Raw genomic sequence first — 26852 nt, forward strand, 5'->3', positions numbered from 1 at the left:
TCTCAGTTAATATGAGATCATAAAAACTTGAAATACTAGTTGATGTGAAATACTTTATTGTGTCTTGCAGCGTGACATGCAATACTCCATAGCAACAGCATTTTGCTATTTTTTTTTTTTTTTTTAACAGTATTATGCATGTAACTTTAATGATTTTAATAAAACTTTTATTTTTATTTTTGGGGGGGATTTTCTCCCCTTTTCTCCCAAATTTGGCATACCCAGTTCCCAATGCACTCTAGGTCCTCGTGGTGGCATAGTGATTCACCTCAATCCAGGTGGCGGAGCCTTTGCGTCTGAGACCATCAATCCATGCATCTTATCACGTGGCTTGTTGTGTGCGTGACTGCGGAGACCAAGCGCATGTGGAGGCTTCACGCTATTCTCTGCGGCATCCATGCACAACTCACCACATGCCCCACCGAGAGCGAGAACCACATTATAGCAACCATGAGGAGGTTACCCCACGTGACTCTACCCTCCCTAGCAACCAGGCTAATTGGTTGCTTAGGAGACCTGGCTGGAGTCACTCAGCACACCCTGGATTTGAACTTGCGACTCCAGTTGTGGTAGTCAGCGTCAATACTCCCTGAGCTACTCAGGCCCTGATTTTAATGAATATTAAATGAGAGACTACATGGAAAAAAAATATCACACCTCAGGAACAATTAAAACCGCAATAAATAGATATGGATAAATAAAAATAATTTTTCTGTCAATTCATTTTCTAATTTCCAATTTTTTTTAGATAACACTGGAGGCGGATACCAATTTACTTTGGTTTTATTGTAGTAAAAATAACTGCATTTTGGTAAAAACTATGGTTCCTATGGTCAATTTTGTTTTGATAAAAGTTTTAATTTAATTTTAATATGATAAAAGATCAAAAATAGACATTAACAAACACTTCAGTTAGACAAAAATTTTAAGGTTCATCAACGCTGTGAAAAAGACAAAAAAGTTATTCTTTTAGCACTATAATGTACTAACCCATTTTTGAATATCTTTTTCATAAGATATTCAATGCCTCAGTGTTTTGCCTGTTACAGCAACAGAATCAAATACTATTGTGCATAACTGACATTAAAAATGTTTTTAAACACTGTCATTTAAATGTATCAAGATTAAACATGCATATCCTTTTCAGTAAAATGTATCAAATGTATCAAAATCTAACAAAATAGCACAAAAAAAAAGATCATCTAAAAGTTTAAACAATCATTACCAAATCAGTTCATGTTGCGTTTATCCTGAAGACTTAACAGATGTTTTCTGAAATTAATCTTCTTTCATTCGTCATAATATTTGTACTTCAGTGTTGTTCTGGAAACCGTCTAACACTTGACTTCCTCTTCCTCAGAAATACTGTGCAAATAATGTTGTGAACACATATCTGTAAATGATTGACCATGACTCATGGTCCTTAACAACATCATAAAATCTGTACTGTATAAGGAAATTCAGATAATAATTCGGAAAATACAGTGACTCATACAGATAATACAATTTTTATGGTGGACAAGGATGCAATTAAACTATAATGTGTAAACTATAAGGTGCAATGATGTTTATGCTGACATATTTATGTACAATGCAAATATGAAACCTACTTAGACATATGGCAAAACATTATGAAGCATTTTCAAGCAGCAAGTTTTGTTCTACTCATAATTATAATTTTGTTTAATAAAAAAAGTTGCAGTATATGTTTTCATTCCATTTAATTGAGTAAGTACACTGCAGTATTGTCTATGAACAATACTTTGCTTGCCAGTATGTTTTGTTGTTTATACAGTTCACATTATTTTTGTTCACAGTGAGAAGGGAATAGCAGAAATATCCACCACAAATATATAATTGGATATTCTGGAATACAACTCAGTCCATATCTAAAGCTCCTTCCCATAAATTTATGATTATTTCAGGAAGTAAGAAACAAATGTCAGAATGAGCTTTAAAAACGTTTCAGTCTGGATCGGAAAGAAGATATCAAGCTATTCAATGTGCAGTTTGCTACTAGTTAAGAAGAAGAACCAGATGTAACAAGGTCTAATGGCAAAGAAACCTTTCAGTTATTAGCACAGTAATACACTGCTCAATCTGTCATTCAGTAGCAAAATAAATTAGATAAACATGTATATACTATTACACTCTCGAGTAGAAAAGAACTTTCATGTGGACCTAAAGAGATCCTTAAAAAAAACAGAAGATTTCATAAAGAATATCCCTGAACATTCCAAGCAGGAATTCAACTATGATTAAAAGCTATTTTAAAGAAAAATGGAATTAATGAAAATCAGACATACAAAAAGCATACAGCATTTCTACACAGCACTTCCAAAGAATTTGTACAGTAATGGGAACTGATTTTGTACTAATAGTAAGAAATCAAATCAATTCACACAAGCTGATATAAAATACATCTGGTTACAGCATAGCATATTTAATAATAATTTAGCAGGGTGTAGTATTGTCCAGTATAGCGCAGTATGGATCAGTATAGAGTGCAGCATTGTCCAGTATAGTGCAGTATGGATCAGTATAGAGTGCAGCATTGTCCAGTATAGCGCAGTATGGATCAGTATAGAGTGCAGCATTGTCCAGTATAGCGCAGTATGGATCAGTATAGAGTGCAGTATTGTCCAGTATAGCGCAGTATGGATCAGTATAGAGTGCAGCATTGTCCAGTATAGTGCAGTATGGATCAGTATAGAGTGCAGCATTGTCCAGTATAGTGCAGTATGGATCAGTATAGAGTGCAGCATTGTCCAGTATAGCGCAGTATGGATCAGTATAGAGTGCAGCATTGTCCAGTATAGCGCAGTATGGATCAGTATAGAGTGCAGCATTGTCCAGTATAGCGCAGTATGGATCAGTATAGAGTGCAGCATTGTCCAGTATAGTGCAGTATGGATCAGTATAGAGTGCAGCATTGTCCAGTATAGCGCAGTATGGATCAGTATAGAGTGCAGCATTGTCCAGTATAGTGCAGTATGGATCAGTATAGGGTGCAGCATTGTCCAGTATAGCGCAGTATGGATCAGTATAGAGTGCAGCATTGTCCAGTATAGTGCAGTATGGATCAGTATAGAGTGCAGCATTGTCCAGTATAGCGCAGTATGGATCAGTATAGAGTGCAGTATTGTCCAGTATAGCGCAGTATGGATCAGTATAGAGTGCAGCATTGTCTAGTATAGTGCAGCATAGATTAGTATAGTTTATCAGGGTGAAGTATTGTCCAGTAAAGTGCAGTATAGATCAGTATAGAGTGTAGAATTGTTCAGTATAGTGCAGTATAGATTAGTATATTTTATCAGGGTGTAGTATTGTCTGGTATAGCACAGTATAGATCACAATAGTTTATCAGAGTGTAGTATTGTCCAGTATAGTGCAGTATAGATCAGTATAGTGAAGGACTGTCAAGTATAGTGCAGTATAGATCAGTATAGAGTGTACTGTTGTTCAGTATAGCTAGGCATAGATTAGTATAGTTTATCAGGATGTAGTATTGTCCAGTATAGAGCAGTATATAGTCATGTGAAAAATTAAGTACACCCCATGGAATTTGTTGGCTTTTTTTGACATATTTGGACAAGCAAACATCTGATGCGCTTTGAAACATTGCCTATTAATAAAGATATACTCAAACAAATGATACATAAAATTGACCTTTTGTAGTCATTTTCATAATTTAAAAAACAATAATAATAATTAAAAAAAAAAAAAACAGATCAGTCACATGGAAAAAGTAAGTACACCCCTACATTTATTACACCTTCAAATCCATAAAATTAGAATCAGATGTTCAAAATTGGGTGCCAATGATTAGAACTTCCTTAGGGAGTGCAGGTGGAACCTGTATTAATTAGACCTCTCACAGACAGTGTCTGGTGTTCTCTTTGCTGTTGATGTGTGTGGTGTCATCATGCCAAGATCTAAAGAGTTCTGTAAGGCCTTCAGAAAAAAGATTGTGGATGCCTATGAGTCCGGCAAGGGATTTAAAAAGATCTCCAAATTATTTTAGATAAATCATTCCACTGTAAGGAAAATAATCTACAAGTTGCGTAGATTTCAAACGACTTTTGTCCAGGACTGGCCCTCCCAGCAAATTCAGCCCAAGAACAGAACGTTTGATGAAAAAAGAAGTCTCCAAGGACCCCAGAATTTAATCACAGGATCTGCAGGTACCTCTTGCAACTGTTGGTGTCAAAGTGCATTCATCCTCAATCAGAAAGAGATTGCACAAATTTGACCTGCATGGGAGGCGTGCCAGGAAAAACCATTTGCTGTCTAAAAAGAACATTAGAGCAAGACTACAGTTTGCCAGTGAACATATAGGCAAAGACCAGGCCTTTTGGAATAATGTGCTCTGAACAGACGAATCAAAGATAGAGTTGTTTGGCCACAGTAACAGTACACACGTTTAGCACAGACCAAAGACAGCTTTTCAGAAGAACCTCATACAAACTGTGAAGCACAGTGGTGGAAAGTTATGGTTTGGGGTTGCTTCGCTGCCTCAGGGACTGGGGAGCTTGCAGTCATTGATTCAACTATGAATTCTGCATTACATCCAAGAGTGCTTGAAGATAATATGAGGCCATCTGTCCAAAAGTTGAAGCTGAACCGGATGTGGACTTTTCAACACGATAATGATTCTAAACACACTAGCAAATCCACCAAGGTATGGCTCAAAAAGAAGAAATGGAGGGTTATGGAATGGCCTAGTCAAAGCCCAGATTTGAATACCATTAAATGTTGTGGGGGATTTGAAAAGTGCAGTACATGCAAGAAAACCCTAAAACATCTGTTTCAAAGAGGATCAAATGTTTCCTTGTCAAACTATGTCAAAAAAGCCAACAATTTCCATAGGGTGTACTTATTTTTCACATGACTGTAGATCAGTATAGTGTAGTATTGTCCAGTATACCGTATCACAGTATAGGGTGTAGTATTGTCCAGTATAGCGCAGTATAGATCACAATAGTTTATCAGTGTAATATGGTCCAGTATACTGCATTATAGATCGGCACAGAGTGTAGTATTGTCCACTATATCTCCGTATAGACCACTATAGTTTATCAGTGTAATATGGTCCAGTATATCACGGTATGGATCAGTAAATAGCATAGTATTGTCTAGTATAGCACAGTTTAGATCAGTATAGAGTGTAGAACTGTTCAGTATAGCACAGCATAGATTCATATAGTTTATCAGGGTGTAGTATTGTCCAGTATAGCGCAGCATAGATCACAATAGTTTATCAGAGTGTAATATACTCCAGTATACCGCAGTACAGATCAGTATAGAGTGTAGTATTGTCCAGTACAGCATAGCATAGATCAGTATAGAGTGTAGTATTGTCCAGTATAGTGCAGCATAGATCAAAATAGTTTATCAGAGTGTAATATAGTCCAGTATACCGCAGTATAGATCAGTATAGAGTGTAGAACTGTTCAGTATAGCACAGCATAGATTAGTATAGTTTATCAGGGTGTAGTATAGTCCATTACAGCATAGCATAGATTAGTATAGAATGTAGCATTGTTCAGTACAGCAGTCTCTGATCCAGTGGCAGACTGTCCTTCAGACATTTGAGCTGCTCTTCACCCAGTTTAATCTTGTCTTCCAGTTTGCGTTGCTCAATAATGAGTGCTGACTTCATTTTTACAAAGTACTGGTAGTCTGCAAGATGCTCTTCACTCAGGTAACTGGCCAGAATGTCATACACTAAATGTTCCCTTCTGTCCAAGTTCTCCTTCAGTTCTTTAGCATCTTCATGCTGGCGAATCAGTAGTTTGCGTTTCTCTGTTAAATTGTTCTGAAGGAAAGAGACACGACAGACATCAGTGAGAGTGACATAAACTTCAGTTGGATAGTAATAATCTGCTTAATGACTAAATCTGGATTACAGAACAAAGCATCATTTTAAACTATGAAAAACCTTGACTTTAATATTGTATACCTTCTCGTCGGCTGACGTTCCCTCTTCCAGGTTGTTGAGGGCGTTTTCCACACGAGCGAGTCTGCCGGACAGCGACAGCAGCAGACTGACCACTTTATCCAGATCCCCCACAAACATGCGGAACTTCTCTAGCTCGTTTGGTTTGCAGACTGTCTGTACGGTGGCCTCCACTTCCTCTCCGAGAAGATTATTGTCCTGCATGTCCTCTTGAAGACTCTCACGGGCCTCTCGCAAAACCTGGAGCTTCTTGCTTAAGCTGTCGATCAACTCTTGCTACAAGCACAAGCAAAAATTTCAACCAAATTTAATAACAATACAATAATTTAAAAAAATACCAGCTTCACAAAGTGACATTCATAAATAACTGGAAAACATTACAATTTGTCTGGAATAATAAGCATGTTTGGGGAATTTCATCTTCAACTAAAAAAATTAAATAAAATAAATACAAAAATAATAAAAAAAATTGCCTAGCAATATCATTGTGTATATATTGTGAATATTCAATATATCACCCAGCCTTACCCAGTACCCAAATAAATGTAGTAGGCTACAGATATCTTTCCTTCCAATTACTAGGTCAACCGTCTGACTGTGTGTGACATTGTACCTTCTTGTTGGACAGGTCATAATCGAGTTCATCTTCTGAATCCTGTTCTTCCATGTGCTCCTTGAGATCCTTCATCTTTATAAGCAGCTCAGCTTTGGGTGCCGATGTGCTGTAATATGAAGAACTGCTAACTAACGACACTGATGTAGTCAAACTGTCCTCCACCCTGCAGAAATCAAACATACATGTGTTACTAAAACTGAGAATTGTGTCAGAAAATAAATACGATGATTCTAGCATACAGTCATTGAGATAAATACAGAGTAATTCACTCTTACACCTGAGAAAACTGTAAGTTACATTTTACTTGCATGTGCACCAGTAGAGGGCAGTCATGTTCAGAGTGATATAGCTAAAATATCCATCTCAATATTTGTCAGCCTTTTGGCGAAATTCAATATACAGTATGTATCTTGATATTATCTACTGGTATTTGCTTTGAATGGCTCAATCAGAGGAACCATTATTTCAACAGTAAATGTTACAAAGTAGATTGAAAATGTTTAAATGTAAGAACTAAAACGGCAAAAAATCTAGTTCTTGACTAAATGAACACAAGAATTATATTGAATAATTTTAACTTAATGCACCAAAATAAAAATACCCAGTCATTAACAGCAATATTTACTAATGTACATATAATTTTACTAAAACATTTTAATACATAAAAAATCCCACATGTCAACCTTTTTGAATGTTGGTGCAAACAAATAGTTGAATCAGTGCTTTGATTCACTGAAGCTGACAGATTGAACTGATTCATGGAAATGAATTGAACTTGCCAACTGTAACGGCATTTTGCTTCTGAAATTTAAATCAGAGAAACTATTAGCTCATCTCTGTCTTAACACTCTTATGCTCACAAATTATTTTATAATAGATTATGGAACTAGTCTAATGACACAATCTTTAGGAAACTTATATGCTTAAGAACAAATGCTGTTTGAAAAAATTTCCATTATGCTCCGAAAGTAGAAAACACATGCAACAAAAATGTTTTTTAATAAAATGCAGTTTACCTCTGCTGTGTATTTTTGGGAGGTGTCTGTTTGGAGGTGGCCTTTCTCCTCAGCTGCACCCCCTCCAGGAGCTGTTCCCCTTGAGGAAAGATTCCCTCCATCAGATCCATAGTGGTCCTCATCTTACTCTGATCCAAAATGTCCACCAGACTGTTATCCTTTCCCATGATATCTTTGGCCAGTTCCTCTCGTTTCAAGTCCTCTTCAGAGTGCTTGGTCACACCGTTGGTCCTCACTGGCTCTGTGTTTTCTAATGCGGTCTCGTTGTTGGTTTGACGTTCTGAAGAAGTTCTGTCAGCATTTCTGTTGGTCTCCACGTGAACACAGGCACTTAACAGTGTCTTCAGTTGCTCTGGAGAATCTAGTTGTTTTGGTTGGAAAGTTTTCGGAACCTCAGGGCCTCCCAATGATTCGCCATGTAGCAGAGAGTTCATATTGTCTCTCTCTGAACCGTTTTCTGTACAGATGATCTGTATGGGGACCTTGCACCCATCTGTGTTTATTTCTGATGTTTCCTCTGTATTATGACTACATTAGGGTACAATTCTTCAGTTAGACATTTTTACAAACATTGTAAACATCAAAAGGAATCACACTTTCAGGCAACTTTTAGCATTGAAGCTGTTCTTGGAGTATTAAAAGAATCATTTACTTTCCTTCATGTTGTACAAAACCTGTATAACTTTCTTTTTTCCATGGCATACAAAGGGTGACTTTCTAAAAAATATACTGGCCACTCTTTTTCATTAAAGTGAATGGGAACAGGTGCTATCAAGACCCAAAATAACCAAAAAGCATCATAAAAGCTGTCCATATGACACTATATTCCAGGCTTTCCGAAACCTTTCAAAGCTAAAAATTAGTCTTTATTCATTGAAAATATTAGCTCTCAAATAAAACATGGTACAGTTTGACACATTGCATCAAGTTTGACGGCAGTGACATCAAACGTTATTGGTTTTTGTGTGTCTCATGCTCAAACTTGAAACCTGACCTGACGCATCTTTGTATGAAAAAAGAGCTGCCTAGTTATACTTTAAAAAAATTCATCTATTGTGTTCCAAAGAAACACTCTGTATGAAAAGAAAGTCATACAGGTTTGGAGCAATCTGAGGGTGAGTAAATGATGACAGAATTTTCCATTTTTTGGTGTGATCTATTCATTCTACTTACCTATGTGGATCCTTTTTCTGCACAGTTGTCGGTGGTTCATCAGTAAGTCTCTGTGGAAAGAACTGAGGAGATGGAGAAAATGTTCTGTTGGCTGAGGTTATGGTCAGGTCAGCATTCCTCTGGGGAGAAATGGAGGATTGACCTGAAAGTGAAAACGGCCCCCCGCTGTCAGATTTCTGACCATTTTCTGGTGATGTAGTCAAGAAAATGTCTTTCTCCAGGTGCTCTGAAGGGGAAGGTGAGGTACAGAGCCTTGCAGATCCTTGAGTTGGGTCAGGGGAAGGATTTCGAACTGCTGTGATCCCCTGTGCAATGGGATGCACTTTCTGTGTGACTCTGGAGGGGCCCATGGTTTCCAACTGTTTGTCCACTCTGAGCTGGGCAGGCCCCTGTGGTTCAGGCCCTTTGTTTTTAGGAAGTTCTTGCTCTGACACAGGAACCTGGAGATTATGTAAGAAGAGGGGAGGTGGGTGCCTGAAATCGGGTCTGGGTCTTTGGTTCGAGAGAAGAGGAGCTGCAGCGTGTTCTTTTTCCAGAACATTCAGGGTGATTAACTCCAGAGGCTCGAAGATGCTAACAGGATCATGCTCCCTTTCAGGTGCACTGTAACATGGAAATTATGTTAAAACACACACATACAAAGAGAGGGAGAGAGAGCAAGGTATGTCTTCTAACCGCCCTGCTGAAAAAGCTTAAAAAGGTGGTGAAGCTGGTCTTCCAGTCTGGTCAAACTGGTCAGGCTGGTCTGTTTTGATGGTTTTAGAGGGGTTTGGGGCACTTCTCAGCTGGTTAGGCAGGGAGACCAGCTAGACCAGCTGTAGACCATCTTAGCCAGGCTGGGAGAACAGCACACCACCATGGGCCAGTCACCCTGCCCATCTACCCATTTTTTAGTACAAGCCTGCCACATAATTTGTTTACCTAAATGTACTACTAGTTTCTAGACACCAAGCTGAACAAATGAGAGATCCTAACCTGGTAATAAAGGTCTCCTGTTGGTCCTTGGATTCAGGTGGAGATTCCACAGCAGACTCTCTGGGCGACAGAGGGATTTTCTGAAAAGAATGTGGAGTGTGTTCACTTAATGCATTGACATGGATGCCAAAGACTCTTCTACCTGAAGGGCAGACTGGCCATTCTTCAAGATTATATTTCATATCTTGGTCAACTCTGCCAGCAATAAAATTGTTCCCATCTTGTTTACTATTGGGAATTTTTATAATGTGGACCAATTTGAATTATTAACCAAAGACATGTTTGGAAATGGACCAAAAACATTATCAGTATCATCACAAAACAATCTCATATTCGTACCTGACCATATATGTCAGCAGAAGGTGAGGAACGAGATCTTTCGTGAATACACACGGCACTGTTGGATTCATCCAAGCCTGAGTCCAGAATGTTTTCAGCTGAGTGGTATCTACCAGTGGTTCTTTTTTCCAGTGGCTTCTTCTGCAGGTTCCATTTAGCCTCGTATTCAGCAAATGTACCCAGTCGCCATTGCTCCTCAGTATTAAGGTTAGAATGGCTTGATTTACTCTGTTTGATGGGAGCTCTGAGGTTACTTTCACCATCTTCATTTAATTTGGTCTTTCTCTTATCATGGTCTTCACTGGGGCTGAGCAGGGAATGCTTTAGAATGGGCTTCTGGTGGGTCAGCTTACAGGAACCTTCAAAGAATTTATATCTGTCCAAAAAGGACCCAAGTTTATCTTCAACTCCTACTTCATTGATCTTGTTCGGTTCAGAGAAAGAATGTATTTTTTTATCCATGGAAAACTGTTTGTGTCCTCCAATGCACATGACATGGCCATGACCAGGCCCAAGCCTTTTGGGAGCTTGGCCAGATGAAGCTTCATTCCCAGGGAGCTCCAGGTCTTTCCTCATAAAAGATGTGGCCTTCAGAACTTTGGCCTGGGCTTCCTTCAGATGATCCTTGTAGGTGTTGGTGAAGGAACCATCAGATGAGGATGTAGAGGTCTCATTGGACTTCCAGATATCAGAGTCCTCCTCAACTTCGCTTGGGCAGGTCAAGGTAGCTGCACTTCTGCTTTTCTGCAGCTGCGCTTTCTTCTGTTGGATCTCATTGCGCAGAGTAGTGGCAAAGCGGTCACCCCGTCTTCCCTGTTTGCCACCAATGGAATCGGTTGATTCTTGATTGCCTCCTACTTTGGCAGATATTATTGATTTTTCTGCCATCTTCTTGCTCTCCTGGGCCAAAGAGTGCAACATGGGGGTCTTCTTTGGACAGATCTTTTGATCTTGCATGATAATCCATGGATTGTCTTGGTGATAAGTGGAGACAGGGTTTTTCTGCTCCGCCTGGTGGTTTGGTACCTGCCTGGAGGGCTGCTGCCTAACAACTGCATCTTTCTTCATTTGACACTCTCTTTCCCTCTCCCCAGAGCTGGACTTTGAGATAACATGACCTGGCCCAGGAGATGCAGCTTCGGTTGAAAGAGGACCGACGGTCTGCTGTTTGTTGTAAACACTGGAGCTCTTGTTCTCAGGAAGACTAAGGTATGGTTGGGAATACTTTGTCTTTATGAACTTCTGAGAACAAACAAAGCTTCTTCCTGTGACACTTTGTGTAGTTCCCATTTCTGACCCACGTTCATCTTCCATCCATCCCTGTGGGGAGGAAGATGATTCCAAGGATGGCTGCTGGGCAGTGATGCAGTAGTAACGGAAATGAGCTTGGCCTTCATGGTTGTGATCAAAAGCTGTGTTTGAGAGGGAAGCTGTTAAGGTTCTGGCATTATTTAGACTGCCAGTATTGGTTGGCAAATCTTGAAGGCTTCGGTAGTAGCTCCCAACACTCTGGGTCTTGGAAGTGACTGTAGTACCAGGGTACACGGAGAAAGTACTCTCATCGCTATGTTGTCTCTGATGCTGAACCTCATATGTAAATGGATTCTGACCTTGTCTTACATCAGTGCTTGAATGGGAAAATTGTTTGTTAGGGTTTTGCTGATTTGGGATGTAGTTCTCAACTGAAAGATATGGATGAAGAAAGTCCTTCTTTGGAGCGGGGTTATAGCTACGTCTCGCTTCATGTCCTCTGTCACTGGCATGGTGGTCATCAATCTGTCGGTCCACAGCTCTACAGTGAGATTTCTGTTGTGGAAAAGCAGAATGTCCTTCAGGAAAGGACCCCACCAAGGTCTTCTCATGAACTCTGGTGGCAGTGAAACTATCACTACGCAGTGGAGGAGGTGGTGCAGGTAAAGCTGCACTAGTTAACAACATATTCTCAGGAATATGCCACACAGGCCCATGGTTTGATCTCCCAGAGGAGGAGAATTTAGAGCCAGCTTGATCCTCCACGCTGGGACTCACTCGTCCACCATTGCCCATGGGAATCTGCAGGTATCTGTGGCAATCACTGGAAACTCCAAGCTCACTCAGACTGCCTCTGTAAAACATACCCTTTGTAGGGATGATAACCCGAGGTGCACTGTGGTCAGTTGTGCCTGACAAAAATGCATTACATGCAGAGGTAGGTTTGTTGACACCCTTCTCAACTGCTGGGTGGTCTCCTACACCGTTGAGCTTGTTCGATAATGCTGGCTCTTTTGAGAAAGCATGAGATGAGGGCTCTACACTTTCCATATTTCCCACTGAGCTGAAATGGCATGGCACTTGTCGTAGATTTGTCTGTCCCCAACAGCTGGTGTAGCCTTTTGTAGGTGAACTGGTAAAGTAATCAGAAAATAGCAGATTTTATTGTTTCTAACAGATCTGTTCAAACTATAGTGCCACTATAGTGGCAAAGTTCAATGCTACATCGATTCCGTCTAAACCCTGAAAATCTCACCCTGCATCATATTGTGTCTGGCAAGTAGGTTCAGCTGCAGGGTTGAGTTCAGATTTAGGGACGTCTGTAGTAGGGTTATCTGTGGGTTTTGAGGAGTGCCAGGAATGAGGTCTACATGAAGATTCATTCCTCCTGAAATGCATACAAGGAGGCAGGTTTAAAAAATGGTTAGATACCAAGAGATTCACATCTTTGAGCTTTATATCCAGAATTTCAAATTTAAAGTTGGAGACACAGCAACATTGACAGCAAACAATGCTGTGAGTTTGAAGAAGAATTATGTGTTTGGCTAACCAATGGAAGACAGACAGAGTGTCATTATTTTTGCAATTCCATTTGGTGCCACCAGTGGCACAGAAATTACACACTTTACCTTTAAAAATCAGGAATTGTGAATAACCTTCTTTAATTACTGTACCGGAGTATCATTTAATGATAATCACTAATGGAGCAGCAAACATGACGTACCCTTTGAAGTGATTCTTCCTGAGATGCATTGAATGTGGAGGTAGACAGGGGGAAAATATCAGACATATTGCTCAAGAAATACAAGCAGAATTTTTATTTTTTTTAACAACTGATCAGCACTCAAACACAATAATTCACTTAGAGATATAGAAGATGCTGCACTGATGCTCACAAGCAGTGGCGGTTCTGGCTTACTTGGTGCCCTAGGCGAGATCGGACGTGGTGCCCCCCCTTAACGCCCCTTATATATAAATAAATAGCACATTCTATTAACATTGACATTATACAGTATATACAGTACATAACTTAAATTGCACAATTAAATTATAGAGTCAATAATTAAAGTAAATGGCAGAATTCTTACAAATTGCTGCTACTCTGTGCTATTACACCTAATCCCTAATTTTAAATTTAACCCTCCCCTCCTAGTTTTCATTGATGCAAAATCATCAATGACTTCGTCATATCTGCCCAGCAGTCACATGGTTGATACTAATTATTGCAAGACCACTAAGAAGATCCTGTGTCATCGTGTAGCCTACTTATAGGCCTACTGTTTATCATGGTTATCTTATGTTTGTTTATAATGTAAGAATACATCCATAATCCTAACCATATAGAGCCTTTAAGGCCAAGTAGCCTGTCGGGGCACCTTTCTCCCATCGTGATCTTGCAAGCTGTGCGGGGGCAGGGTGGCACGATTTGGGGCACCTATATCCCCATCACGATCTTGCGAGCTAGCCCTAGGCGCCTGCCTATATTGCCTATGCCAGGATCCGCTACTGCTCACAAGTTCTAGAGAAGCCAGTGAAATGACAGCACGTTAATCAGATTAAGATTGTAATCCTGGTCTTGCACGTGAACAGCACAGCTACAGCTAAAACACCACATGGCAGAGGATGTGACACTCAGGTCAGGAGGGGTGGACAAGCTGATGGGTGATAGGGATGTGCAGGGCAGGGGCCAACAGTGCACAATACCTCATAGAACTTCTCAAAATCTTCGTGAGAAAATTCCTGGCCACATGAACTTCACTTTCTGCAGGCATTTTTTGCGCTACAATGTCCACCATTTTAATGTTCCTGGGTGACAAGAAGAAAACATAATATATACTACAATATATTCTGAAGAGCTATAATTACGCTATAATATATATATATATATATATATATATATATATATATATATATATGATATATTACTGATATATTCATTCAAAAACTGAATTTTTGTTTAACCCTTATACTGTGTTCCGGTCAAAACTTACCAATTAACTTCTCTGAAAACTGTAGTTTATTACATCCAGTTGGAATACAATTCCATGACTTTGTTCACACAGGACATCTGAATTTACAACATTTATTAAAGATCATTTTCATAAAACTGTATTGGTTTTATTTCACTTTGTTACACCTGTCGTATTCCCGGTCTAAAGTGACCGACCATTGGAAATCAATGAGTTAGACTACAAAACACAGAAATATTAAGTGTTCAGTAGCATCCCAATCCTTTAGATGACCACATATGTGGATGTGTGTTTGCACACACAAAGTCCTCGGACATGCGCACACACACACACACACACACACACACACACACACACACACACACACACACACACACACACGTGTTGAGCACCCTTTTGTGCATCATCTTTCCATGTACACTCTTTGAGGAATATCTCAAGGTCTACTTATCATATGTTGTGTTTGGGCTCGTTTGAATTGGGATAGTCTGTTGTAAGTTACGATATATGTATGTTTCAGGAAATAATAAGGAAAAACATGACAAGAAGACGATTTTTTTATTATGTTTATGTGTGTCGGTGTGACTTTCGTACACTAATACTCACTGCAGTTTGGCATTGCATTTTACTAATTGAGACCTTTCCAATGATATATAACACATGGCTATCTCATCTTTTTTATTTTTTTTACCAACTCTGAATATAATTGTTGTGATAATAAATTTGCAAATTATGAGAACAAAACAGTTCTAATTTGTCAGCAAATTAAAAAGCATTATTTAAGAATTGGTATCAGCTAAATGCATTGTAAAGTCCAGATTTTAAGCTTTAAAATGACACCTTGTTTAGATCAGGCAAGTGGTTACTAATTTATTACATAATTATTATTATTTTTTTCTGCAGTGAGTGCCCCCCACTAGCCCGAAATAAGCTCAGTTCAATTAATCATATCAGTAAAAAAAATATATTTTTTAAATACGTTAAAAAAAAAAAGAGTAAAAAAAACTGTCATGAATACTAAAAAAAGAAGTTGGCAAAAAGATCTAATGCAATATCTTGTGATAATATATGCAATGAGATATTTATCTTTAACAAGATTTATCTTTTCTTCTGCACTAGCACATATACTACTCCAGCCACCTTGTCAGCTTGGCAGTACAACACTGTAGATGTTGTTGAACGTTGTATGACAAATTGCTTGCTATGTTCCTCATTTGTAAGTCACTTTGGATAAAAGCGTCTGCTAAATGACTACATGTAAATGTGAGAGATTTATTAACAATCTTAGTGGGCCAGTCATTTCTGACCTGGAACACAAAAGGTGATAGCACAAACGAACACAACACAAGGGTTAAAAATAAAAAATAGTCAAGGTGGTAACTTTTTAACGCAAAAGTGAGCTGTAAGTCTGACAATTTCTCTCCTGAACTAGATCAATAAATAAGAGGGCCACAACAAATTTCAGTGATGATTAATGTTGACCAAAACACACAAATGAACATAAGAAAGGGGGATTTATTGAGTTTTTTATGAGACTTTATATGAAAAGCTCTTGTAGCATACCAATTAGGCTTGTTTACACTAGTATAAGATCCAAATTACTCCACAAGGTCAAAGTCATTCGTCAATATGTAAAACACTAGATTCCATAACGTATTTCAAGACAATGCACTATAGATGGCACCTTACTGACCACCTAATAAACTGACTATCAATGCTACTGTATTATTTAATATAAAACCCTTTTTACGGCCGTATTAAATATCCTATTTATTATTGTATACTTTATCACCCAATATTATTATATACAGTATTTGCACTGGATTGTGTATAGTATTTTATTTCATTGTATAAATGTAATTTTAATTTAATGTAATGTTCTTACACATAAAAATAGAAAGATTGTCTCCTAATTCAATTACAGTGCACTCAGAGGTAACTGTGGTAAAGCCATTTGTCCGGAAGGAAAGGGGCCAACATATGCCATCCGTATAACAGTGGAGCAACTACATGTGATAAATGGGAGCTTAGCTTTTTAATCTGTTACAAAAGGAGATCAGTAGTTACACATTCTTCTCAAGCTGTTGTCTGTCTGTGAGCCTGTTTCAGCATGATAGTATAGAGCAGTTTGGTAAATAATGGCTGATATGGAAGATTATTTGGATTGTTTAAGGCTTTGTGGACTTCATTACTTGGCCTCAATTCATTCTAGCGTGGAATTTACCCTATATTATTGTCTTTTAACAAAATCTTTGTACTTGTCATATAGTTATATGTAGTTATATTAGTATAGTATCTAATTTGGGTTTAACTGAGCTGTTCAAGCTGGCAGTAGCCGCATTTCCACTATCAGGCCAAATGAGGGCGTGCTAGTGCGTGCCAGGGCCTGTTGCGTTCCCACTGTCACTTCCTGGGCTTAATCGTGCCGCCTCGTGGCTTTCACGGTGCCAACGGCCAATGGCCTTTGGACCGCCGATTACCCTTGGGCCAAACATAGCCAACTGGGGATTGAGGTAGGGTCAACATCAAAGGTGGAGTTTCGCCGAACTCGGCAGGTTGTGTATCTAGCGCATCGTTGTACAGATTCAGGAAAAGTTTAAAATTGCGGGTACAATGAAAATGCGTTAAAACGCACAATGGACAAAGCGGTGCCCAAAGAAAGAACTTTCCATGATTCGAGATCATGAACTGGGACATTGTCCTGCTGTTAGTGAAGAGATCGCTCGGGACACCATGGCAGTTACAGTCGGTGAGTTGTCAATGCTAACTTATCTTGCTAGCTAGCTAATGAATTAAACTCGATATTCTAGATAACTAGATAACATGATACCTCTGCTTGAGCTTCCCTCTTACATGTGAAATGGGTGGGGTGTGTAACGTTGGCACCAGGGCTGCATGTTAAAGGCGGGTTTTAGGGCAACGCCCCTGGGCTATTGGCCCAATGGTGGAAATGCAGATCAATTTTGGTCTCGCGGCTTGAGGTCCAAGTCTATTGGTCCCGGCTGGCCAGTTGATAGCCCTGGCTCGCACTGGTCCGACAGTGGAATAGCATCTAATGACTCCATCAGGTCAAGTTAGGGGTCATTCTAAACTTTTGAGACTTTTGGCTGTAAGACACTATACAAATGCAAATTGGGATGCTCTGGGAGACAAGTGAAGATACAAGAACATTCCCGAGAAGAGAGTAAACCCTCTGACAGAAAGAGAAATACTTTTAGAAAACAAGAACAGCGTATTGTATACTGTACAGTGTATGTTATTATTTGTATATTGTTGAGTGTAATTATGTGTATAACAGATGTTTAAATTGTGTTGTGTTTATTTGATGTTATTGTAAATTGGTATATGTCTCATCACTGTCACGACTGCTATGTTGATCGGAACCGCACCCAAGAATTTCACACACCATTGCACTTGTGTATATGGCTGTGTGACAATAAAGTGATTTGATTTGATTTGAGAAACCAACTAAAAGGCAACCAGCTGCTTTCCTAAGGTGAAAGTTGAAAGTAAAATGAAGGATTGACCTTCTGTCTTGTCAAACTAAATTTCTCATAAAACAATGAAATTAGAGAGATTATTGACAAAACTCTAGAAGAGTTGATCTTGCAATGAAAACATTGAACTCCGAACTCACTTCACTTGTGAAAAATATATGAAATGTCACATACATTATTCTTTCAAGGAACTTTGGAGTACAATAAGATAGGAGAATGTTTGACATAAAATACTTCTAGAAAGAAAACATGTCTTGCGGCATGATCTTCTGCACTCCATCTAAAACTATTTTATTCAACATTTGGCTAATTATTTTATAATTATTTTGCATGCAAATTTAATTAACTATTTTAGATTAGAGACTAGATCTAGTTATGCATCAACTATCCAGCAGCAAATGACAAAAACACTAAAACAAATCAACAAAAGCTATAGTACATCAAAACCCTGGCAACAAATAATGGAAAACTCCACTTACCCAGTTGCTTTCAAAGTGAATCTGACACAAACCAGAAAGGCCTGATTATTTCTGTAGCCTCTTTACAGAGTTGACTTTGCTTGGCTGCATATTTTCCCAGCCAGCTGCATTCCTGTGATGCTTTATAAGATGTGTGGACAAAATAGGAACCTCTAGGAGGAATTTTAAGGCATGTGTAGTAAGACCTCCAATGCATCTACAACTAACAGCTAAATGTAGGTTAACGAGCTGGCCTTTAACCCATATATGCTCAAATACACTTAGCATGATGCAAGCATACAGCTGTGCATTGCACACTAACACTGAGTATGTAGCTGACTGCGCGTCCCAGTCAACAGGAGATTTCCTTGAGGGATTAGAGAAGTTTCAGACAGAGGGAGGGGCAAGTAGGAGTATTATAGTAACACACTGCAAAATCGGCTAATGGTCTGAATGATACAGCTTTTAAACATCTTTGTTAATGTTAGCTAATAAAAATATAATTGTTCACTGTTTGTTCATGTTAGTTCATAGTGCATTAACTAATGTTAACACTTTTGATTTTAAAAATGTATTACTTTGTTGAAATTAACATTAACCAAGATGAATAAATACTGTAAAAGTGTTGTTCACTGTTCAGTGTTAACAAATGGAACCTTATTGTAAAGTGTTACCAACGATACTCTTTGCATACTTCCCGGGTAAATCTAATGAAGAAATTGCCAGTTCATATTTCACCCCAAAAAAACAAAAGAAAAAATTAGAAATTAGAAGCCTATTTTTAGATTATTTAGATTCTTTGAATTTTGACATTATTTTCATGACAATTAAGCACATTTTCTTCTCAAATTCTCTTTACTGTAATGTGAAAAAAAAGAAAAAAATTGTACTCTCATTAATGTAATACAGTAAAGACAATCATCCAAACCAGACACAATAATTTTTTTTATTAAGAACATATGATGTGTATGCATGATGTGTGCTAAATAGTTTGTATTCTAAAACTATTCTTTTTAAATGTACATTTTAAATTATTTATAATATATATATATATATATATATATATATATATATATATATATATATATATATATATATATATATAAGTGCTGTCAGTCGATTAAAATTTAATCGATTAATCATAATTTTTTGTAGTTAACAAAAAAAAATTTCAATTCATTTTAACTGTTTGTTTTTTTTATTAATCGCAGATTTTGAAAGTGCTGAAATTTGACACTGTATATACTTCTTTTCTTGTCAAAATGGATTTATTTCTATCTTAGGAAAGAAAACAAAACAATATGTAGCAATATAATGCGTTATTAACATTTTTCAAACAAAGCCTTCCACAATATAAAGACAATGCACTAAAATATCACCATTTCAAGTAACATTAAATGTTTCCCAAAGTCTAAGTGGGAGTTTGAACTAGTCTCCACATAGGGTGCATATTTATTGCAATGGGCATTAAATCTCTTAAACTTTCATCTTCCACAATATTAATCAGCCAGTAGACTGTGGCTATCCGCTTTGTCACAGCAATCGTGAAGCTGCGTTCATGATTCACGTCAGAGCATCAACGTCAGTGTCGTGCACCGCTTTAAACTCACCATGAAAAGCACTTGCAACTAAAAACGTCTCAGTTTGCATTTTGGTGATCGTTAAGATTTGGTATGCTTAGGGGCCTGGGTAGCTCAGCGAGTATTGATGCTGACTAACACCCCTGGAGTCGCGAGTTCGAATCCAGGGTGTGCTGAGTGACTCCAGCCAGGTCTCCTAAGCAACCAAATTGGCCCGGTTGCTAGGGAGGGTAGAGTCACATGGGGTAACCTCCTCGTGGTCTCGATTAGTGGTTCTCACTCTCAATGGGGCGTGTGGTAAGTTGTGCATGGATCGCGGTGAGTAGCATGAGCCTCCACATGCTGTGGGTCTCCGCGGTGTCATGCACAATGAGTCACGTGATAAGATGCGCGGACTGATGGTCTCAGAGGCGGAGGCAACTGAGACTTGTCCTCCGCCACCCAGATTGAGGAGAGTAACCGCGCCACCACGAGGACCTACTAAGTAGTGGGAATTGGGCATTCCAAATTGGGAGAAAAGAGGATAAAAAAAAATAAAAAAAAGATTTGGTGTGCTTCTGTGGTAATTAAAATGTGCCTTACAAAGGCTGAAAAATACTTGATTTCTATCACAAGTCCCATCTGTGCTTGTTTTGTACATCAAATTGTGTTAAGAGGTGCTTTCTCCATCATTTTATCACTGACAGGGAAGCACCACCATATACTTTCTGGACAGTTTTTATTTAGAGTTAAACAAGGGTAATTAACAACTAGTGAAATTCTTTGATAGCTGAGTCACCATGTAGAGCGCAGTCATGATCCTGGGCTAAATACTGAATAGAGTGAGACACAACACAACAGAAAGTGCAGTGATAATCACAGGCAGGATTACTGATGATAGAGGGCACATAAAGCCTGACTAAGTCAGTGTGTTCCACTCCCTGTACCACAGCAGGTACCAATATAATAAACATCCATTTCAAATAAATGTTAATACACTACAGCATATTTAAGCACTGAATGATCATAAAGATATACCTACGTTCCAAAATGACTCTTTACATGTTCATTATTACATTTCCGATATAGATTTATATACAGTATATTTAGACTCAATTGTCATTGGCTGTGTTTGAAATGGAATACTGCATACTGCTCAGTATACTGCCTGCTAAATAGTATGTGAATCAATGCATTATTTCACAATAAACATTTCAAACAGTACTAGGCTTATGCTATTTATGAGAACACAGTACAAACATCAGAAGTGCTGAGCACACGTTTCCTGCGACATTCCACCTGCGTTCCTCAAACGTACACAGAATATCTGCAGTACATGTGCCATGTCCGGCAAGGAGAGAGACCTAAATTAAGAGGAATCTCACAGCGAGCTGGTTAAACCTCAAACTCCACATGAACTCTACTCCAATCCTGAGAGCAAACTTCCATCTTTACAAACACTGAGATCACAAATGATCTGAGAGCAATTAAACTAAAAACAATGCAATGGGCTTCTAATGGAACTGTCATCTTTATGAAAATTGAGCAATTCCTGTAATAAAGACAAACAACAAATGGGATCTCTTTAATATCTCAATTGTTTCTCCAAGACATAAATGCAATTCAAAGTCACTTTTCCACTATTGGGCCAGTGCGAGCCAGGGCTATCAACTGGCCAGTCCGGGCCAATAACCTTGGACCTCGAGCAACGAGATCAAAATCGATCTGCGTTCCCACCATCGGGCAATAGCCCGTAGCTCTGCAGCGTTGCCCTAAATCCAGCCCTTAACGCGCCACCCTGGTGCTAACGTCACACATGTCGCCCATTTCACAGGCAAGAGGGAAACTCAAGCTGAGGTATCATGTTCTCTAGTTATCTAGAATATCAAGTTTATATAGTTTGTAAACATTAGCTAGCTAGCCGCAGTTTTGAAAATTTTCCTGACTTGTACCATTGTGCGCTGGATACAAGACCTGGCAAATTCGGCGAAACTCTGCCTTTGACATTGACCCCACCTCAATCCCCAGTTGGCCTTGTTTGGCCCAAGGGTAATTGGAGGGCCAAAAGCCATTGTCTGTTGGCCCTGAGAAAGCCCTGAGGCAGCACGATGAAGCCCGGAAGTGACAGTGGGAACGCAACTGGCCATGGCACACACTAGCACGCCCTCATTTGGCCCGATAGTGGATATGTCATAGTGTTAGATGTCATAGTATATTCATTTTTCTAACCGTGCATACTCTGGACGTGCAGTATGCGCATGCGCCTGGAATTATTTGCACTAATTAGTGGGTCCACAAGGTGGCAACACTCACAACTGAGCCGTTGCTGTCACAAAAAAACGCTAGAAGAAGAAGTTATTGCCGCTAAACTTCAAGAGATGAATGTGAAAACAACAACAGTGGATCTGCAGGTTAAGAGCACGTGTGTGAGGAGATCAGGAGATACATGCCTTTGTTTAACTTGAGTCTGAAGGAATATAAAGACATCTTTATGGGTCTAAACTCTTGAAGAGAAATAGTCCAGTATCTCATAGCAGTTGTAGCACGCATGTGCCCAACCGCCTGTGTATGCGCGCGCAGTCAAATGAAGTATACTTTGAAAGGCAGGCGTTCAACTGTATGCAGATGCCAAGCGTTCGCGTCAAAACCGAAGTATACTTTGGGCTTTAGTTTCAGAAGTAATATCAGACCGTGCTCAAAGTCTACAATCGAAAGTCACAGATCTCATTATATAGCTAAATACTCTCACAGTATGTCAGCAATGGACTAATTTCTGTCCATTTTCATTTTTTCCTAATGAAACACAACTAATAGCTCCATCAGTCTCCTGAACTATACAAGAGCAACCTCTGAACAATTTTCCTCCGGGAGCAGCTTCCCAAACCAAAACCTGAATCTTCAATACTATGAGGAAAAACATACCTCAATATCTACAATCATCTACAATCAACAGCCCACATGAGATCACCACTGAAACCTGTAGTTTCTCTTGCAGTCTCTAAATATGGCAGCGTTTCAAATCCCTGAGCTTAACAGCCACTCGTCAAACAAGCTCATGATGTAACAGGTGTCATGGTAACTGAGGACAGTCCGAGTAGAGGGTGATATGGGGTGACGACCACAATCAAACAAGTCTATTCTTTATAATCTCATTCTATGATCACATTCTCTGTCATATTGTCCAGTCTGTGATGAACTCATGGTTACTGAAATAAAGATTAAGCTGATATGCCACATTAACTTCAGATAGGGCTGTCACGATTATGACGATTAATTGTCATACAAATAGTCATGCTTTTGTCATAGGTTTATGTGTGCTTCATAAACCTAAGAAGTCATTTATTCATATTTAACTTTTATATGATTTCCTTTATGGCTTTAAAAACATATGAGTGACATTGAAAATAATATTTTAAATATCAAAATATTTCAAGTCTTGTCTTGGTCAATTTTGCATTTACACTGTTGTTGTTGGAACCCAGCCAACCTGAATAGCTATTATTATATTATATTATATTTAGGGTTGTCAATCGATTACATTTTTAATTGAATTAATTACATGGTATGCTGATTAATTAATCTAATTAAATTGCAATGATTAAATGATAATAAATAGTTATATTTAAATAATTATAAATAAAAGATATACATTTAAAAAAATTATAATTCAGACAATTAAAATGGAGAAAACACTCCATGCTTGAATTGCTTATATGGAAGGAATATTCCTTATTACGGTCCGGGAACATGATTAAATGTGTTAATTTTTTTAACACGTTATTTTTTTATATAATTATTCGCACTGAAATAATGTGTTAAATCGACAGCCCTAATTATATTATATTATATTATATTATATTATATTATATTCAGGGTTGTGGTGTAACGGAATACATGTAACGGGATTACGTATTTAAAATACAAAATATAAGTAACTGTATTCCACTACAATCAAAATCTAGTTACTTTCAAAAAGTATTTTGATTACTGAAGAGATTACTTTGCATTTTATTGTCATTTGTTTTATTTAATATTTAGTCTTTTGGAAAACATTTATCCATATAAATGATGCGATCTGATGAGCGTTTAAACAGCGGTGAAACACTTTCTTATGATGACATTTACACGAGCAAACAGAGAAGTACGTTTGAAGTAAGTTTGGAGCAGCTGAAATTTAAATAAACCTTGTGTAAATTGTCATGTGAACATTTAGCTTTGCACTAAGCTAAAATGCTATTTCTAGCCATTTTGCATGCACCTTTTACCAGGCGTGTATGAACCCACAACAACAAATAACATTTGCCATTACACGATCATTAAATTAAAGTGAAACCGGAGTGCTTTGCATTCACTAAAATCCTTGTTTATATTTTCGCTGGAGTTTGGCACGAACCTCTGCAGATGGCATGTGCAAATCCTGTTCAGAAGGGGTTGATGTTCACGCGCTCTTCAGGAGCTGCGCTCAGTGAGGTCCGCCGTGCGCTCAGTGAGGTGGTCAAAGTTCAATTGAATGAGACACTCAAATGCACCGTTCATTCCCTTATTTGGACAGTAAATTGTGATTGGAATTTAAAGTGCACAATAATTACTGTTATCTTAAATAACCATGGTTAGATCAAATGTCCGTGATAGATGATTATTTAATAAGAAGCTTTAGAAGCTAAATAAAATTAGATATTAAGTCTTGTTGTTTTTTTGTTTTTTTGTTTGTTTTTTTAGAGAAATAATACAAAAACAATTTTGTGATCATGCTTAAAACAAGAAAAAGCCAGTGAGGTAAGAAAAGTAAACTTTTTTTTTCTATACATTAAAAACAAGTCTTGTTATATATATGTGACTTTGTTTTGGGGGGTTTTCAAGTAAAAGTATCTTATTTTAGGGATGTTTAGATATTTTTACTAGTAAACAAGTCAAAATTCTGATTAAGAAAATGATTTTTTGCTGTGTTGGACTTATCCAGAAATTTAAAATGCATAAAAATATATGTAAAGCACAGGTAAAGGTGTGTAAAATGTCACAGGACACACATTATTACAATGAGACATTGTGAAAGATCATCTATAAGAATTTAAAGAGCTGATACCTGTTCAGCTGAATCTAGGAGAGCAGTATTCCCATCCATAGATCTTCATAGTGTGTACACTGCTGCAGACTGTTCAGACTGTTTTGTTTGCTTACCACTGTATGTTCCAAAAGTGGTACACCAAACAATGGGCTCACACCCAACAGCCAATCACAGCAGGCAGAATGAACTCACCTAGGTAATGGACTCATCCATTCCTCTAACCAGAGGGGGAGCTTATAGTCTTACACAGACATCAAGCCAAAAACGTGCATTTGAAATGGACAAAAAAATGTACCTTGTCTATAGAAATTAGATTTTTTTTGTAAAGATATTGGATTTTTTTTGTTGTATGTAAATTGGTCTTTGTTGCTTTCCTGGTGGTAAATCTCTGCTACACAACTTCTTGTAAAAGTAAAACCAAAACACAGCCTGCAACAATGTCCATAAACAGAGATGATATACATAGGCGCTATAGAGTCAGATGTAATGGATTACAAATTTATCAAACAACATCGTGCACATATTTGTAGGACATTTTACTCAGCACAAATCTTTTGCAATTAAAGTCAACATGACATTAAAACTTCTTACTACACATTTCTGGTCTTAAAGGGGTCATGAAATGCTCTCTCTCTCTCTCTCTCTCTCTCTCTGTATATATATATATATATAGTTTTATTATCTTCCCTGAGGTCCACTGATAATGTTAGTAATTAAAACAGTCATAATTTAGTAATATATGATAATTTCCCACCCTGTCTCTGGCCCTCTGTCTGAAACACTCGTTTTTGGTCTAAGCACCTCCTTAAAACTTCAACGTAAATGCCCACTGTTATGATTGGCTAACATAGTGCAGCCCCTCGAATTTTTGAAACTCAATCTGAAGAGAATGAACAAGCTCCACAACATTACAAAACTAAATTTCAGGGTTTACATATAACGCACATCCAACATGTTGCATCTGAATAAATTAAACTGTTCATCTCAAGCCAAGTGTTAACAATCGCATCAAAAGCAATAGAGCCCATTATAATCAATGATGCTGTTTACCATGGAAGCGTCCGTTGCGGTGTGTCACATTGCGCAGACAGTAAACAGATGTCCAGTTCCATTTTGCATTGCACGTGCTGGCACTACTACTGCCAACAACACAAAAAACGGTTTAGAAAGTTTGTGTCGTCAACGGACGCGCCCGGTGTAAACAGACATGACATTTGAAATATTCATGAATGGAACTGTTTACTTACTGTTTTGCATCGGGTCCAAGTGTTTTCAACTGCCTCATCCTCCAGTAACAGTTCCTTTGCAAAGCTTGAATTGTATTATGACTTGTTCACATTAATATGAGCCAAAAAAACATGCAATCCACGCTGAAATACACTAAAGACACATCCACATCCAGGAAATGCATCTAAACAGTCAAAGACGTCCGTACAGTGCATGTTTTCATACGGCAACAATTAAAAATAGCGCAGATGGGCGAAAGAAAGCGTCCATGATGCGTTTGTGCTCAAAACAACAAATGAATAAATGAAACCGAATGACTTCTCCTTTTCAGAGTTGTAACTTGACACCGCGTCTTTATTAAGTGGCCCGAGATTTGTATCAAGCGCTCAGAGACATCTGTTTGTGCATGTTTAAATACAAAAATAATTGAAATAGTCCAGATGGGTCCCCTTTGGTGTTCAGGAATAGTTAGGCTACAGTAGGCCTTGTTTGTTCTTTAAGGATTTTTAGATGATTTTACTGCACAACAAGACAAAAATTCTGATTAAGAAAATCACTAAAGTTGGTCCACTTGTAAAATCTTGTCAACTCTGTATGTCAAAAGTACTACTGTGGTTCTGCAGTTGTTCATCATGTCTACTCTCCACTAATAAATCTAATTTCCGTCTCAGTACCCAAACAACAGCTCCAGCAGGATGTTTCACCTGACTGTCCTCTTCAGTCTCATTACCTCAATAGACCTCCGGAT

General features: G+C 38.2%; 1 protein-coding gene across 3 annotated transcripts; it reads right to left on the bottom strand.

Annotated features, from left to right (window-relative positions):
- Window positions 1-1704: 1704 nt before the first annotated feature.
- Window positions 1705-24988, bottom strand: LOC127426465 (protein Shroom2-like). 3 transcript variants are annotated; one of them, XM_051673298.1, is made up of 10 exons: window positions 18275-18607; window positions 14033-14134; window positions 12585-12716; window positions 10079-12461; window positions 9740-9819; window positions 8765-9367; window positions 7592-8119; window positions 6573-6738; window positions 5963-6235; window positions 1705-5818 (listed from the first exon to the last, which is right to left on the bottom strand). In XM_051673298.1, the coding sequence occupies exons 2-10, from the start codon at window positions 14122-14124 to the stop codon at window positions 5546-5548; spliced, it is 4530 nt and encodes a 1509-aa protein (XP_051529258.1). In that variant the 5' UTR covers window positions 14125-14134; window positions 18275-18607; the 3' UTR covers window positions 1705-5545. The 3 variants fall into 3 exon arrangements, with proteins under 3 accessions (XP_051529258.1, XP_051529260.1, XP_051529261.1); XM_051673300.1 differs by lacking the exons at window positions 14033-14134; window positions 18275-18607 and adding an exon at window positions 24896-24988; XM_051673301.1 differs by lacking the exon at window positions 14033-14134 and having other exon boundaries at window positions 18275-18606.
- Between the last annotated feature and the right edge of the window lie 1864 nt (window positions 24989-26852).

Source organism: Myxocyprinus asiaticus, chromosome 35 (genome assembly GCF_019703515.2).
Source record: "Myxocyprinus asiaticus isolate MX2 ecotype Aquarium Trade chromosome 35, UBuf_Myxa_2, whole genome shotgun sequence".
NCBI lineage: Eukaryota > Metazoa > Chordata > Actinopteri > Cypriniformes > Catostomidae > Myxocyprinus > Myxocyprinus asiaticus.

Bases quoted from the DNA above. Each gene is read 5' to 3' on its own strand.
- LOC127426465 (XM_051673298.1), bottom strand. From the start codon at position 14,124: ATGGTGGACATTGTAGCGCAAAAAATGCCTGCAGAAAGTGAAGTTCAT. The intron at 12,462-12,584 runs GTGAGATTTTCA...TTACTTTACCAG, and splicing joins CAGACACAATATGATGCAGG to TTCACCTACAAAAGGCTACA. The intron at 6,236-6,572 runs GTACAATGTCAC...TTGTGCTTGTAG, and splicing joins ATGACCTGTCCAACAAGAAG to CAAGAGTTGATCGACAGCTT.